The 15,593-nt window shown below is 47.0% G+C and overlaps 1 protein-coding gene across 1 annotated transcript in view; it reads left to right on the top strand.

Annotated features, from left to right (window-relative positions):
• Positions 1-15,593, top strand: part of Erp44 (Endoplasmic reticulum protein 44) — a 46,095-nt gene that overhangs the window by 9,539 nt on the left and 20,963 nt on the right. The window contains exons 5-7 of the mRNA XM_077687485.1: positions 850-1,034; positions 8,760-8,875; positions 11,356-11,419. Coding sequence (XP_077543611.1) covers positions 850-1,034; positions 8,760-8,875; positions 11,356-11,419 — 365 coding nt within the window. The remainder of the gene's footprint in view (positions 1-849; positions 1,035-8,759; positions 8,876-11,355; positions 11,420-15,593) is intronic.

The raw sequence follows: 15,593 nt of genomic DNA on the forward strand, positions 1-15,593 counted from the left end.
GAGAGAGGGTACGCGGAGAGGAGAGAGAGACCCGCGCAACACGCCCGCCCCGCGCGCGAGCTCTCTCCGCCGAGCTCCGCGATGCGAGCGCCCTCACACGCCCGAGCGCGCTCCTCCTCTCCACTCACTCTCCGCTACTCCACCCGAGCTCCGCGATGCGAGCACCCTCACACGCCGAGCGCGCTCCTCCTCTCCCCTTGCCCTCCGCTACTCCCGCCCGAGCTACCACCTGCTCCGCGATGCGAGCGCCCTCACACGCCAAGCACGCTCCTCCTCTCCCCTTGCCCTCCGCTACTCCCACCCGAGCTACCACGTGCTCCAGTTGCTAGGCGCGCCACAGCTGTTGCTAGGCGCACGCCGGCCAACGCACGACAACCCCCGACTAAGAAATGCATTCGCATTTAAAAAAATCAGTTTTACAGGTTGGATAAGAGAAGGAAGCAGCGTCTCAATGTGTTTCTGGTACCATTATACAAGGCTTCTAGGGCTTTTTTGCCTCAGTGCACAGAGATTGGCATGCCATGGTCATATCAACTGTGCTTGCTAGTTCAATAATACCCGCTGCTGTGGCTGAGGCATTGTGCTGCTGAGCACAGGGACATGGTTTTGATCCCTGCTGCGGTGACAGTTTTCTTTAATGGAAGTGGAAGATGAAAACGCCTGTGTGTCAAGATTTCAATGCACGGGGAAGGTCCCCCGGCAATTTGAATTCACTCGTAGCCTTCTGCTGCGGCGGGACTCGTTAGACCCCAAAAATTGGATTTTGAACGCAGGTTCGAAAATGTGTATTGCGCTAATCCCAGAGCGTGTGTTCGTCCTAAAACTTTGTCGTCACTGTTCCCCCTGCAGCATCTGTTGCCGCCAAGCACCGCATCACAAAGTATCCCACACTGAAGCTAGTGCGCAATGGCATGGTGATGAAGCGAGAATACCGGGGACAGCGCTCGGCTGAAGCCATGAAGAACTACATCCTAGAAATGCTCAAGGACCAGGTTGTGGAGGTGCCACACGAAGCAGAGGCACAGCATGTAGAGGTAAGGTCCTGGGATAACATTTTATTTCTTGCAATTTCAACTTTGCATGAAACAGGATTTTCAGTGCCATTATGCTCAGAATTTCTAGACATTCATTCATTATGCCGAAATGAATGTCTTAAGATGAAAAATACGATCACTTAACTCTTATGGCGGTATTCTGAGTGTGACCTCTACTCCGTGTGTTTTCTCGACTCAGCTGAGTGGTGGATACCGCAACGCCTTGACATGAAAAAATTGCTTTAAAGGACCTCCTCAACTGGAGGCTCAAATGAAGGAGGAATTCAGAATAACAGGGTTAAACTTTCTTTTTTTCAACATTACAGAAGTTTGCATGGTGGCACAAGCTTCCATGCACTCACACGTATTCGTGTGAAGGCTCTTCTGCCTTTCGTTGTGGGCAACTATAGTCCCAGTTGGTGTGTTCTGACACGAGAAACGGGTGGTACAGCTGCGCTAATTGCGCCATTGCCACATTTGCGACTTGCTACTACGAGATGCCCCTAAACCACAAAGTTGATCCAAATTGTGCCCTCGCTGCGCCAAAGCAAAGCACAAAATTTAGGGCAGGTCCACCTTTTTCTGGCAGAATTACCCGCCAGAGCTGCCACTGGTGGCTGCCTTTCGCCAAATTGGTGAACTTGAGAGGCCCGTAGTGACCTGAAATCATGAATGGCAACATGGCGAATTTCTGGTGATTTTCGGCTAAGGACTCTCTCGATCAATTTATGGGTTCCAGTCGCTGTTGTGATCCTTGTTCGCTTCCCTCATTGACTTTCCTTTCTCCGTCTGTCTCGACGGCAGTGCAAAGCTCGGCATGTGATGCGGCGTTGAGGGGTTGTTTGTCTCATTTCAACCGAGGCGTACAAGTCTAGGCGGGGCTGCAGGGGTAGGCATCGGGGAGCGGAAAGCGGGGCACATACAAAAATTCTCCTTGACTGGAGGCTCAAATGGAGGAGGAATTCGGAATACTAGGGTTAAACTTTCTTTTTTCAACATTAGAGAAGTTTGCATGGTTGGGCTGTGTGTTTATGCCGAGACACAAGGAAGGGAAACCCGAGCCAATGGCGTGCAGCCGGCGGCTCGGCCCGCCCGACGAAGGAATTACGAGGGTGCGACCCGGGGAGGGGAACCGAAAAATAAAAACACTCTCAGACTGAACTCCAGACGTGTCGGTTGTACGTTTCTCGCACTCCGCGAACACTACAATGGTGGCACTAGCTTTCATGCACTCGCACGTATTCATGTGAGGCATGAAATTGTCTGCCGCCACGGCTCGGGAACCATGCGGCTAGCTCATTTTTAAGTGCGATTTTGGGTACTTATCCATCTAAGTGCAGACACGGCTTTTTTTTATGTGTTTGCAAAATAACGAACGAAGACGTGCTGCGTCGCTGGCAGTGAGAACAGCTTTGCTGGTTTGCAGCCTAGCAGGCGCCCGCCCCAATTACCTGGAAATGCGGCGGTTTGAAGGAGGGCAGAAGGCATGCAACTGAAAACTTCATGCCCAAGGGCTGTTGTGTGCTCACAGTCAATGACGAACTGACACTCAGGAACACTTCAAAAGGTGGTTTATTCCGGAAAAAGAAACGAGCACTACTTTTGTTGGGGTGGCGTTGGCGAGGAAAAGCGTTATGTATGCCATTGTAGGAAACACTAATTGACACGGGTTACGGGGGCTCGAACCCTTGCTCGCAAGTTGCGTTCCTGCACAGCATAAACAACATATCCCCCCCTCATAAGATCACCTTGGGGGGGGGTCAGGAGCTGGTCGCTGCCGTGTGGACCTGCGTTGGTCGGTTGCCTTGGGGGCCAAAGCGAGCTGGAGCAGGCTATCTCCAGGTGCAGCTGGAGGCGTCGCTTTCCCTGTCTGTGCTGGGGCGGCATATTTAATTCTAGATATTGGGCTCTGTTGAAAAGGGGTGACACGCTTTTTCCGGAGTGGCCTGTTTTGCTCGAAGACGGCTGGAAGGTTGAGGTGCAGGCATTGTGTCGTGCTGTCAATTTAGACTGAAAGCGTCAGTTGTGCCTTCACCCAAGACATATTTTGCCCTCTGAAACAAGTTTTCTTTATGGTACTTTGCTTCTGTGCTGCTCCAAAATTGTATTTTTTACCCGTGTGAGCTGCTCCAAAAGTAGGTTTTTGTGCTCCAAAAATTGCCCCAAAAGCTGTTCTAGCTGTCCCACCCCTGGAGAAAGAAAAGTAACTAGTAGTATCAGCATGCCAGCAGTATGGTACCTTACCAAATAAGGTCCCTGTATTTTTCAAAGGTAACGCAAACCATTGTACAAAGTAGAGAGGAGAATTTTCTCCCCGCTCTCTACTTCTCTCCTTCCCACTGCGCCCTTTTCTGCTCCCCTATAGGACCAGGCGCGACACGTGACCAATGAACCCTGTTAACCCCTCGTCAGTTTCGGTTTCGTCGGATAACGACGCCATTAGGGAGCGTACTGCTCCTCGCTCCCATGTTATAGTGCCTAGAATATACATTCTAGGCACTATACCCATGTGCGCTGCCTTTCGCAAGGCGGCCTCGGCTGCAGCGTAATGCCGACCTGCTGTGCGTGTCGCGTGTTTTCTTCAGACCGCGTGTTTTCTTTTTTCTTTGTATGCCGCACAGGCTATTTGATTTGATAAGGAGTGTTTCGCCCCGTCTTCAGGCTTGAATGTTTCAATGAGAGATGCTGTTACAAACGTGCAATGGTTTTGTTTGTGCTTTTGCCTTTTCTTGTGTACACTCAGAAATGTGCAACGATTACTTTACTTCAGTACCTTGTGTGTATGTCTGTGATTGAAAAGAAGGGTTCTTTCACTTATAAGTGCAATCATTGTTTCAATATTTTATCATATATTTGTATACGGCTGCGAACGACGTACGCCTCTTGTCCTGTTTACGTCCGGCCATACCCGGCTGTCTTACGTGCGTTCAAAGCGGGTATTTGCTTCTCTGATTGATTGATTGTAGGGTTTTACGCGCCGACGCAACGCAGGCGGTGAGGCGCACCGTAGTGGAGGGCTCCGGATTAGGTTTTCTACTTTTTCCTTCGTATGCCGCAGGGGCAATCTGATTTGATAGTGAGAGTGTTTCGCCCTGTCGTCACTCCACTGGAATGTTCTCCGGGAGCGTTCGTGATCTAAATCGACGCCTCCCGCAATCATTCGACGCTTCCCGCATTTTGTTTGCGCACTGAATAAAATCTACTTTCGATCCACTGAACGTTTGTGTATTTTATGAATGAATTGTATACACACGTCCCCGATTGATTGATTGTAGTGTTTAACACGCCGCCGCAATGCACGCGATGAGGCGCGCCGCAGTGGAGGGCTCCGGATTAATTTTGACCTCCTGGGGATCTTTAACATGCGCCGAAATCTCGTACACACGGGCGTTTTTGCTTTTCGCCTCCATCAGAAAAGCAGCCTGGAATCGAACCCGCGACCTCGTGCTCAGCAGCGCAATATACACCCGTCCCATTCTGGAAGTGGACGTGCATGTTCCAAATTTTAGTGGGGCTCTGTTGTTCCCGTACCAACTCGAGCTCTAATAGCCCTCATATGAACTTTTAGGTGCTCTTTCACACTTAAAAACTCCAGAAAAATTCCACATAGACCAGATTTTTCTATCTTGTGAAGCAGGCCCCAGATTAAATCGACCGCGAGTACTACAAACGCAGATTTCGATAGGCCGGCACGAAAGTGCAGTTGGCCCCCTCAAAACGCGAGATGATAGCTAAGGCACTGGCCAATCACACACAGTTCTTCCTACACATTATCTGTGAACACCGTTCTGAATTTACGCCTAGAACTGTCGCGTTTTAAGCAAGCACTTCAACGCGCCGCGCATACGAAACGAAACGGTCAGGCGGCGCGCTCCGCCGGAGTCGCTCCCTAATGGCGGCCGAGAGAGGGGGGCGAGGAGGAAACGGCGAGGGGAAGGGAGTTTGCGCTACCTTTGAAAAATACAGGGACCTTATTACCAAATGCCATCTGAAACACTGGCTGATGTGCTTCTTTGTAACGTATCGTGCTTCGGGAAGGAGTGGAAAGTTGGGCCCACATGTTGTAGGGCCTAGTAAAGGGTGATTCCTTTGTGGTTTGTTATTCGTGCGACCTTGCCTAAAGCTTCACAATGTGTAAGCATGGAAGGCTCGAATCGTAAAAATTTGGGTCACAGGATGCCTGAAGCCTCAGTAAGGTGCCGCCCATTAGGGTAGGACTGCTGATAATAAAGCATGAGCGTTGACCAGGGAAGAACGAACTCTAGTACAACAGAGATGAAATAGGATGTGTGATGCCAGCATGCACTGCACCTGTGCTGTGGGGGACAGTATGGCAGAACTCTGGCGCGGTGCTGGGAGTGCAGGAGATCGGTTCTCTAAAATGAGAGGCTGTTTCTTTGAAACGGTGCGGTAGCACCATGCAAAAGCATGTGCTCTTGGGCTGGTATGCTGTTTTGGGGTGTTGGGGGAAGAGAATGGCCCTGCAGGGAAGCACTGTATCAAGGGCTCAAAGCGACACGCACTGCTCCCCGTCATTTCGCTTGTCGCTTTGCGCCCTTGCCACGGTGCTTTTCTGTGGGGCCATTCTCATCCTCCAACACCTCAAAGCAGCACACTAGCCCAAGAGCACATGCATTTGCATGGCGCTACCGCACCGTCTCAAAACGATGTCCCTTTGTTAGAGAATCAGGCCTCAGGTGTTCATGTATATGTGTGTGTGTGTGCACAGCCTCTAGTGTGTTGGGCAAAGGGGCATATCCATGTTGACCTGCCTATAACCAATCTGCAACATGTTGTCCTTTAATTTTTTTGAAAGATTTATAACGTATCTGAAAGGCTGAATACTTGAAATACCTAAAAGCATCAATGTGGCCTTCTGTAAGGGTGGCGACCAGAGCCCATCATGCACTTTAAAACGGCTGAAGTTATGAAAATTTAATTGTTCTAAAGCCAAAATCACAGTGCATATGTGTAAAATTGAGCGATGATAGGTATGTAGGTACGCGTCCTGAGAGGAAACAATTGATGACTGCCAAGCGTGCACAATGCACCATATTGTTTCAGCATGAACGCCTCCAAATAGCAAGACGATGGGCATTTGTTGCTGCACTGTGCAGTGCCGACCCTCATACTTTTGTGGCAATGAGCTCAGCTGTTATAATTGTAAGGTGCAGCTAATTGTCAAGGGCTGTACAGAAAGCGTGAATCTCCAGCTCAGCATTGCAGTTGGATTAGGGTACCTTGAATGTATAACTTGTGTCCCAGACGTTTGGGCACTTTTTGTGCAGCTGTTTAGTAACTGCGAGGACGGAACCTGTACTGTGTTCTGTCCAACGGCCTAGTTCTTTGTGATGGAGTTTTGAAAACTTCGCATCAGGACTCTGTCAGTCACCGGTGATGGATGATCGGTGGGCATAGTAGAGCAGCAGTGCCCTTTTTTTGTTTTCAATGCCTGTCAAAACCGTCCTTCCTCACCTGTCACTCTTCCCTCTCAGTTCTCCTCTGCCAGTTGAGCAACAACAGCGGATAGCCGCTGTGTAACTGAAGCTTGCACACATTGGGTCTGGGTTTGGGTGGCTTCTCCTTCATTGTCTCACTTGTCAAGCTGCTTCTGGGTTGTTTATGTTAATACCGGGTTGCCAGTGTCACCAGAAAGCTTTTTTGGTTGCTGTGTTGGTGCCGCGCCATTTGTACGCAGTGATAGTCTAAAAAATTGCAGATCTTTATGTTCTTTACGTAATGCCTAATCAGAGAATTTATGAGATACCGGCTGCTGTTTTATCGCCTAGAACTTTGCGCGGTGTTTGTTTTGTATTTTAAGCAGATGCAGATAAGTCCTTGGAGCCGTGTGTGCATTAACAATGCATTTTATGGAACTTGGTGACTAGAAATCTCCAGATCAAATTTTTATGTTGATTTCTAGTATTGTTACAATTTTTCATTGTTAACACAGAAAGGAAGAGGAGAGAGGTGAGAGTCATTAACATTATACATAACCAGGGTCAAGCTATTGGTGTAAATTTTTCTTTTCCCAGGGTGAGGGTGAATGTTAAACGACATGGGGCAGTCATCGCTAGGTCATTAATCTCTGGCTCTTTAATACCTACAAGTGGATGGATAAGGGCTACAGAGCTGCACATATCAAGTGCAGGGTGACGCTAGACACCTTGGGGGGGGGTGGTAGCACATTGGGGCAAAACTTTGTACTAGTGCCGGCATTAGCAGCTTGATCTCCCCGTGTGACAGGCACAAAAAGTGTAGGGGAAGTAGTGGACAGAGATACAGTTAATAAGTATTTTGCCAAGTCTGCTTGTTTTTTCTCCTCTTTCAGTTTATAAAACCTTCACAGACCGCCTAATATCTTGGTTAACTATGCTGTTTTCTTTCTTGTGTTATAGAGAGGGTATGTATGTAGATTAAGGAGAAGAAGAGTAAAAAGGGCATGTGTTGGACAGCATAATCACTAGGGGTGTGCGAATATTAGAAAATTTCAAATTTTACTCGAATATTAAATATATTACATTCGTATTCGCTTCGAGAACTATGTATTCGAAACATTTCGAATAATCGAAAGGGTTCGAATAATTGGCTGTTATCAAATATTTGGATTGATTATTTTGGGGGAGGACGCGCGCTTTCAGCTTCGGAAAAATGACCAAAACATTTTTTTTTTTTTAAGCCACATGTTCAGTTTCTATGTTTTCTATCCTGTGCGGTTCCAATGTTTTTCCACCGAAAACCGTCGCAAAGTGGCATAAAAAATGCTTTTGGCAGCCGTGGTGACAAAATGTCAGCGCAAAAGAGCGAAAAAATTGCAATTTTCGGAGCGCTGTACTCCGCAATGGTGCCACAGGCGCAGCCATTTTGGTACCATTGGATCGGCGGAGCGATCCTCTTTCCGGTCCTGGATGTCTCTTTTATCTTCGTTCATTAACAAACGCATGAACAGCAGAAAAAGAAAGACGCACAAACGAAGCCAGAAGTAGATGCTGAAGCGCGGTTGGCCTTCTGGTCGGTGCGCATTGAAACGGCCCTCCTGATTGGGCGTCGCCCCAGTGGCACCGTTGTGGAGATACAGCACTAAAAAAATTGCTTTTTTTTTTTTTTTTCCCTCTCGCGTTGATATTTTGTCATCGCGGATGGCAAAAGTATTTTTTTATGCCATTTCGCGACGGTTTTTGGTGGAAAAACATTGCAAACTCACAGATTAGAAAACATAGAAGCCGAATATGTGGCTCTCAAAAAAATGAGTTTTTGGTCATTTTTCCGAAGCTGAAAGCCGCGTCTTAATTATTCGATATTGGATTTGTATTAGAAAAATTTGATATTTGCACTCCCCTAATAATCACCTTTGGATCTCTTCTAAATCATGTTACCTTTAAAATGTTCTTTCTCGTAAATCTAATAAATCTCATAATTAAATAAATCTGGTAAGTATGTAATTAAATATTGTTACAGTGGTAAACATGGGGTATGCTTCCCAATTCATGGCCAGTTGCAATGAAATCGTCCTCGCTTTAATAAGGTTGTTTGCTAGAAGTTTTAATGAAAATTACAGAATATGGCATTCCAAATGTTCATTAAGCAGTGAGTTTATTTCCACCAATTAATGCTTCTAAATCTTCCACTTTTATGCAGTTTAGTTGGGAATGACACTAGCAGAACTAAAAGCAGTGTCCCGAGTTGAACATAATTTTTTTCTTTTGTCTGTGTCTCTCTCTCCAGGAAAAGAAGCCGGCATTGTTGGGCTACTTCGCCAGCAAAGAAACCGAGGCATATGCGACATTCCGTCGGGTGGCTTCCGACTTGCGCGACGACTGCAACTTCTACTTTGTGGCCAGGTTGGTGTTTCTGGTTTTTGCTGAATCCTTTGATGATTGGCCAGTCTCCAGTTGCAGCTGGCATTTGAAGGTTGCCCCATTAAATTGAAGAGGTCACCCTTCGCTGATGTAACGGAGCACACAGTGTGGTCCAACAGTACATAGTTCGACTATTCCCACAAGTGTATTGTATAAGCAACGAGTATTCGTGGAGTTATGTCAAAAGAGTGCGCATATCTTTCCTTCTCGTCCATCTAAACACTAATGCAATGAAAACTGGCCGATGCTGTCGCATTTGAGCAGTGTTTCACGATTTTTGCGGGGCTTTTGATTTGAACAAAACCCAACGTTTGGATGGGAAGATTGCTGCCTGAGCCTTGAACAGCCCAAGTCCAGATTGTTGCAGCATAAAAGACAGGCTAGCATCATTTTCCGGCTGTTTTTAGGACAGTTTTGTCTGGATGAACCTAGTTGATTTAATAAGCCCATGGTAGCCTGACCTGGGAAGCTCGTTCCTGCGCTTCTTGGTGGCGTCATTCAGCGGCACCGACAAATAGGAGAGGATGATGAAGCACACGGGGCTAGCAAAGTCAAGTGCCTGCCACTGTGTTGGTGTGTGCTGCTAGGTTTATTTGTCTGAGCTCTATTATCCTCTTTAAGCTACTTTTGTTCCACAGGGTTCCACAGGGCAGCTGTTCATAACAAGGCCTACCTTGAAATTATGCACTGAGTGCTTTATTAATTTGAAGTGTAAAGCTAAGTCGGCGCTGCCTTGATAGTGAGGCTTCACGTGAACGCCACTTGTGGTTTGATAGAAAGGCAAAAAACATCGCATATCATTGTTTACAAAACAAATTGTGAAATGCTCACAGAAAAAAAACGTAGAAGCAGCAGCTCCTGAGAGAAGTGAACTACCCACCTTTGAAACGAATTGTATTTGTTACCATTTGGCTTTTCCAGCAATGGGAGAGGCTCCAACAATTCAGCCTACAAACCCAGGTTGTCAACTAGTATCTTCGTGTGTGTCAAGTTTTTGTCATATTTGAGAAACCCGGCAGTGATAACACTTGTTTCTCACACACTGATCTTGCCAATTAGCCCCATCATGCTTGTGTCACAAGAAATTTAGCCAGAACTTCCTTATTGAACACATAAAAAGCTATCGCACATTCGCGACCTCCCCCGACGCAAGCCAAGGTAGCCATGAATATGAAATGCGCCACTGCAAATTGCAGTTGTGTTGGGCAACAGCTTTCCATCAAAAATACCTTGGTTGAATTTGTCTCATGGCAGCCGATTGTCACTAGGGATAAAGATGTGTTTTCTGGTGACCAGAACGGCGCTTCCCGGGGCTGAAACACGTCCCCAAACCTCAAAACAGACTGAAAACCTGGAAGCTGCCGCCCGCTTTGCAATGCTCGCTGACTCCACCGCTTCTGGCGTCAACGCTTATATCTAGAGGGGAGACATCGGCATATTGCACATAGACGGATCAGTTTGCATGCATCTTGGCAAAGTGTGCAGACACCGGGCGATGCTGAGAGTGGTCCGTGGTGACGCGCCATGGGAGGGCACACAGGCTGTTGAAGCGGGCAGTAGTGACAGCCTTGGGTTACTAGCTTTTTTTTTTTTTTTTTTTGGTGAGTCTTTGGTCAAGTTTCTATGCTTACATAAAAGAAAAATGCGACTTAAAGCATTATTTAGGCTTGTTTAGTTCACACAATGGCATATACAAAATATTGCAAGCTGAGCCAATTGTGGGGCCCCTGTGTTGTGTTGTCATATTTAGGGGCTTTGGGTGCGTGCTTGAAAAGTACCTCAAGGAAAACCATTGCGGGGTGCCCTTTGATTCGGGGTCTTGGCGACCTGTAGTTGCCTTCTGGGGTTGACAGTTTTTCAGTGGAGCTAGCATACATAGAGTTCGTTTTCATTTTGACGTTTGGTGCGTTAGTAGCAAGGCACCTTCTTTATTATGGAAGCAGTCAAACATTCACATGTGTTCGACATTTGGGCACACATTGCTGATCCCCATGTAGTCCAAGCTAAGCTGTAGCCCTCCACACTCCACATAGGCATGCACATTGGAGGGGCCAACAGGTTCATCTCTTTTTCCCTCTCCCCCCCCCCCTCCCCAAACACTAGGGAAGGGCACAAAATTTACGTTTTTTTTTTTTTTTTTAAATAAAAGAAATAGTTCGTTATGTTGCTTACAGCCACTGGTGTTGCATTGTATGCTGACAAGACTGAGACTGGTCCATTTTTGAGGGTGCTGTATTTTAGGGAGAAGAATGAAAGTCTGATGAAAATCTGACCCCTCTCATGTGGACAGGGAATCTGCCCTCTGTCAAGCCTATGGCCCTCTGCTCAGGTGCATCTTTTATATTCTGAGCCACAATATTTGGGTTCTTTATAACTATAATAAGTGGACTTTTTTCTAGTGATACAAAAAATATTTTTAAAAAGGTGGAGTTTTACTATGTATTCCCTGTTTGTTCATGCAGGCCAGGGGACCAACCCAATATCACAGCAACTGATGCAGTTCATTTCAAGCCACCTCGAAGCAAGGTAAGATGCCAACCCCTAGTCCATACACACGAGCACCTCCCTTGATCGTGGACGGTGTTCCTGTTTACTTCTTAAGTTGCTAAACAAATCACACTGTCGTGCTTGGTAGTAGTGCAGGTTTGAATTAAAAAGAAAGACATTGCGTATTAATTTCCTTGGCTTTTCGCAAGTTTAGCAGGTTGTGTGGGTTGGTATGCATTCATTTTTAACACCGCACGAAAGATGGGACACAGTAGGACAATGAACTACACAGGACGAGTGCTGACTCTCAGCTAATGTCTTTGTTGGAAAACTGAGAAGAAATACTGAATAAACTAAGCAGCACGTGTCTAGGAATGAGAGCAGAAGCGACAATGGTACAAGTTAGAGTGTGGCTCTCAGTGGTGCTAAATGAGCCTTCATGCCCAGAATCAGCAGCAGTGTTCAGTAAACAGACCCAGTAAACAAAGGAGCTTCCTGCTTGTGTTGTACGTTGTTTGACGATTCTGCCTGAGTCAGGGGCGTTTTTTATGCCGAGATGTTCGTTTTCAGTTTCCAAAAAACGCCAACGGCAGCTTAAAAAAGAAAAAGGATGCGCCTGGGGAGAATAGAACTGCCAACCTATACACCATGAAGCCAGCATTCTTCATGCAAAATAGAGGATGTCATACTAGGCCATCAATACACACAGCTGGCTGTTTCTATTGATTAAAAAAAACACATTAAGGAATAAGAAAGCCTGCAATTCAGAATTTTTTTAGCTGGGGACAAGTTTTTAAATACAGTCTACGCCCGTTACAACGGACCCTCTGAATCCAGAAAAAAACGTCCGCTGTAGCCGAAGTATGCAGTATCCAACGTGGGGGGGGGGGGGGGGTATCATAGCTCTACAGTCGGTACTTTGACCTATATTGCATGCATAGTACATACACTTTGTTCTTTCTACACGCCTGCAGCACTTCTGCACAGTGCTCGCGCGAGGGCAAAGAATCGCGTAAACACCGTTTCCAAAGCTTAGCACCGGCACTTCGAAAAGGCCTAGCGCGTGCGGACAAGCGTGTAAAGACGCAAGATAAGCTGAGCAAATAAAGCAAGAATATAACTAGGCGCAATTATAAACCAGCTATAAAACATCAGTCGTGCCCATCAGCATTAGCTAGGCTCTTAAATCCCCTGACGACGAGGCAGGTTTTCCCGAAACCGTTCGTCAAACAAATCGGATCGCTGCCTGACGTTCCCTCAAGGTAGCTCCCACATTTTTAGCGATTTTATTCTGGTCGTTGAAACAGCTGTAATAAAATAATCTGATGATGGACAGCTATAAAATCGAAAGTTAGACCAGTTGGACTGCGCACGGTTACCGGCAGATTGCACACAATGGATGGGGAACAACCCCTACTTGAGGCATTTCTTACCTTTTTTACTGAACGGAACGGGAACGATGCATGCGTGGGAATAATAAAAGCCGAACTTCACTGAACCCGAGTTTTTTATTACAGTGTAGACCATTTATAACGTAACCGCTTATAGTGCGGGACCGGATATAACGCGGGTTTTTGCGACCACCGGTTTGCCTCCCATAGAACTCAATGCATAAGCATACCGCTTAAGATGCGGTTGGCCGAAGCACAATACCGTTTATAGTGCGGTTTTTCGGCGGGTCTGCTGATCGACCGGCGCAGCTGAGGCATCGTTTTAGGGTAGCAAAAGAAAAAAGAAAGGATGAAATCGGCCATCTGACGCAGCGTGCACCCCTTGCTTTCCTCTAACGTAGACACCCAAAGAAAAAAAAAAAATAGGCACCCTTTAGTTCGCGCGTACCTGATAACCACAACTGACCTTGCTTGATACACCTCGGAAGATAGCGACAGACTCCCCACCGCGCGCGGCAAGTTGATTTTATTAGTCGTGAACCGCATGGCCCGTTTTCGCGCACGAATCGTGCACATCGGCGTTGCGCGTCAGTTTTTTTTTTTTTTTTTTTTTTTTTTTTTTTCTCGTGTTCGTATCGACGATTCCGCGCTCGCGGTGGCTTCTTCGCGTGGCAGTGGGAGGAGCCTGACGACTTGCACCAATGTGGAGACGCGTACCTAATGGCGGGAGATTCGAAGCGCTCCGAGCCGGCAAGCCGCGCCAGAGATGTTTAGGCTTACCACCGCGTTATTTTTTGATGGGCGCTTTCACAAGCAGCGTGGATGGCAGTTTATATTCCACTTTTCGCCCACATTATTAGCTCTTTTCTTGCATGAGCATCTTCTCTTGCGCCCCGTGCGGCACTTCAGTGAGCGGTTAGAAGCGGTCGCTGGAACTTACTGGAACTGCCTGCACCGCTTCACGGCCAGTGCCGACGCCATGTTGCCGCCTCTTACCGCGCCGCCCACACCACGCCAGTTGTATCCGCGCTGGCGTGCACTGCACGTTTTCGCGATACCAAATCTACCACGCGGTTCACGCTTTAGCACGGTGTTGCAGATAAGCCACCGCTCTTTCCCTTTCCGAACATTCGGGTCGCGCGAAGCCGAAGATTTCCACCACCAGTACGTTGCGCTGATAAGCAGCCGCCTTCAGCATCGTGAACACAAGGCGGGGCAAAAAAAAAAAAAAAAAATCCCGCTGACGTTCTTATCACGTCTTGCGGCATCTGTTCATAGACGCTAAAAACGCAGCCATGGTCTTTCAAAACAAACACAACGGAAGTTAAAGCCGCGCTCACCGTTTGTGAGACTGCGCTTTTGCCCTGCAGCAGCGGCTGATGTTAAAAATAATACGAAATATAGACCGTGCCTTCGTTTTTAAGTGCTGTGCGTTTGAGTGATGATAAATATAGGTTGACTTGAGAGATAGGTGGCGATGGGGTTGGATTCGCGCGTGTTTTGGTTATAGTGCGGTACCGCTTATAATGCGGATTTTTGCGGCTCCCGCGACATACGTTATAAGCGGTCTACACTGTACATAAAAAAACTGATGAGGGCAGACTCGCCTCCGAGTGCACCACTCGAGTATTCGATAGCCCTGTTTTCAATCTCACCGGAGTCGCGTTTATCGGCAGCGGCCTTGTTCTTGACGGTAGAGCGGACACTCTGCTTAGACAGGCCTGTACTTCTGGCGATGTCAGCCTGTTTGTCCCCATGTTCAACACCGTTAATTACACTTAATTTATCCGACAGTGAAATCAGCTACCCTGTCACTCATGCCGCTGGTCGCACAAAAAAAAAAAAAAGCCACTGGCACTGGCTTGGCTTGGCTGCGCCAACGACCGGAGACCCGGCTGCCAGCAACGTTTCCAGACATAATAGTTTTCTTGTCAAAATAAACAACGAAAAAGCACATCGGGTGCCGGCCCCGCGGAAGTCCGCTATAAACGTTCAGTCGAAACAATTTTCGCCTAAAATTTAGTCTGTTGTAGCCGATAGTCTGCTCTAGCCGGGTCCGTTGTGAGCAGAGTGGACTCCATTTAAAATGCATGGGGACTAGACAAACCAACAGAAATGGTCTGTTGTAACCGAAAGTCCGTTGTTGCCGGATCCGCTGTAACGAGCGTAGACTGTACCACTTTTCATCTCGCATGCAGACAAAAGTATGTTGCCGCACTACTGCATGTCATGGTCACCAGCATTATTTTTGGAGGACACATATGGCTCGTAGATCTAAAAATTTCAATTTAAAAGTTTTAGGGCGCTATCAGCAAAACCGTTTCGCGTTAGGGCGTTGGAGCCATGAAGAGAAAATACAACTTTGTTTAATTTGAAAGAACTAGGATTCAGTATCTCACTCAGCTCTATTACAGCCAGAAAAGATGTTTTTTAACGAAAAAAAAAGCAAGACGTATTTAAAACTTTCAAATTTTGCGCCACAGTGACGTGTTATGAGCAAGAATGACGTCATGCGGGCCAACAATAAAACATAATTTTCAGTGCGTTAACTGCACGTTAGCATTCAAGTGATGCGGTCAAATGGAATTAGAGGCCCCATTACAGACGTCCAGTCATGTGTCGTCGCGACAGGTCAGTTAGGTGGGCCGCCAATCGCACGAACAAGGTTCTGTGACGTCATAGAAAAGTTGCGGGAAATTGGCTAGGGGGTCGCGACTGCTTCACACGTTTTCTTGAATATCTCTGTTATTTGTTCGAATATTGCGATGATATAGGTATCATTGTTATCAGGACTAAGTCTTTCTAATAAACCCAACTTGTAT

The sequence above is a fragment of the Haemaphysalis longicornis genome, unplaced genomic scaffold (assembly GCF_048455015.1).
Source record: "Haemaphysalis longicornis isolate Haplotype H1 unplaced genomic scaffold, Haemaphysalis longicornis Haplotype H1 scaffold_1, whole genome shotgun sequence".
Classification (NCBI taxonomy): Eukaryota; Metazoa; Arthropoda; class Arachnida; order Ixodida; family Ixodidae; genus Haemaphysalis; species Haemaphysalis longicornis.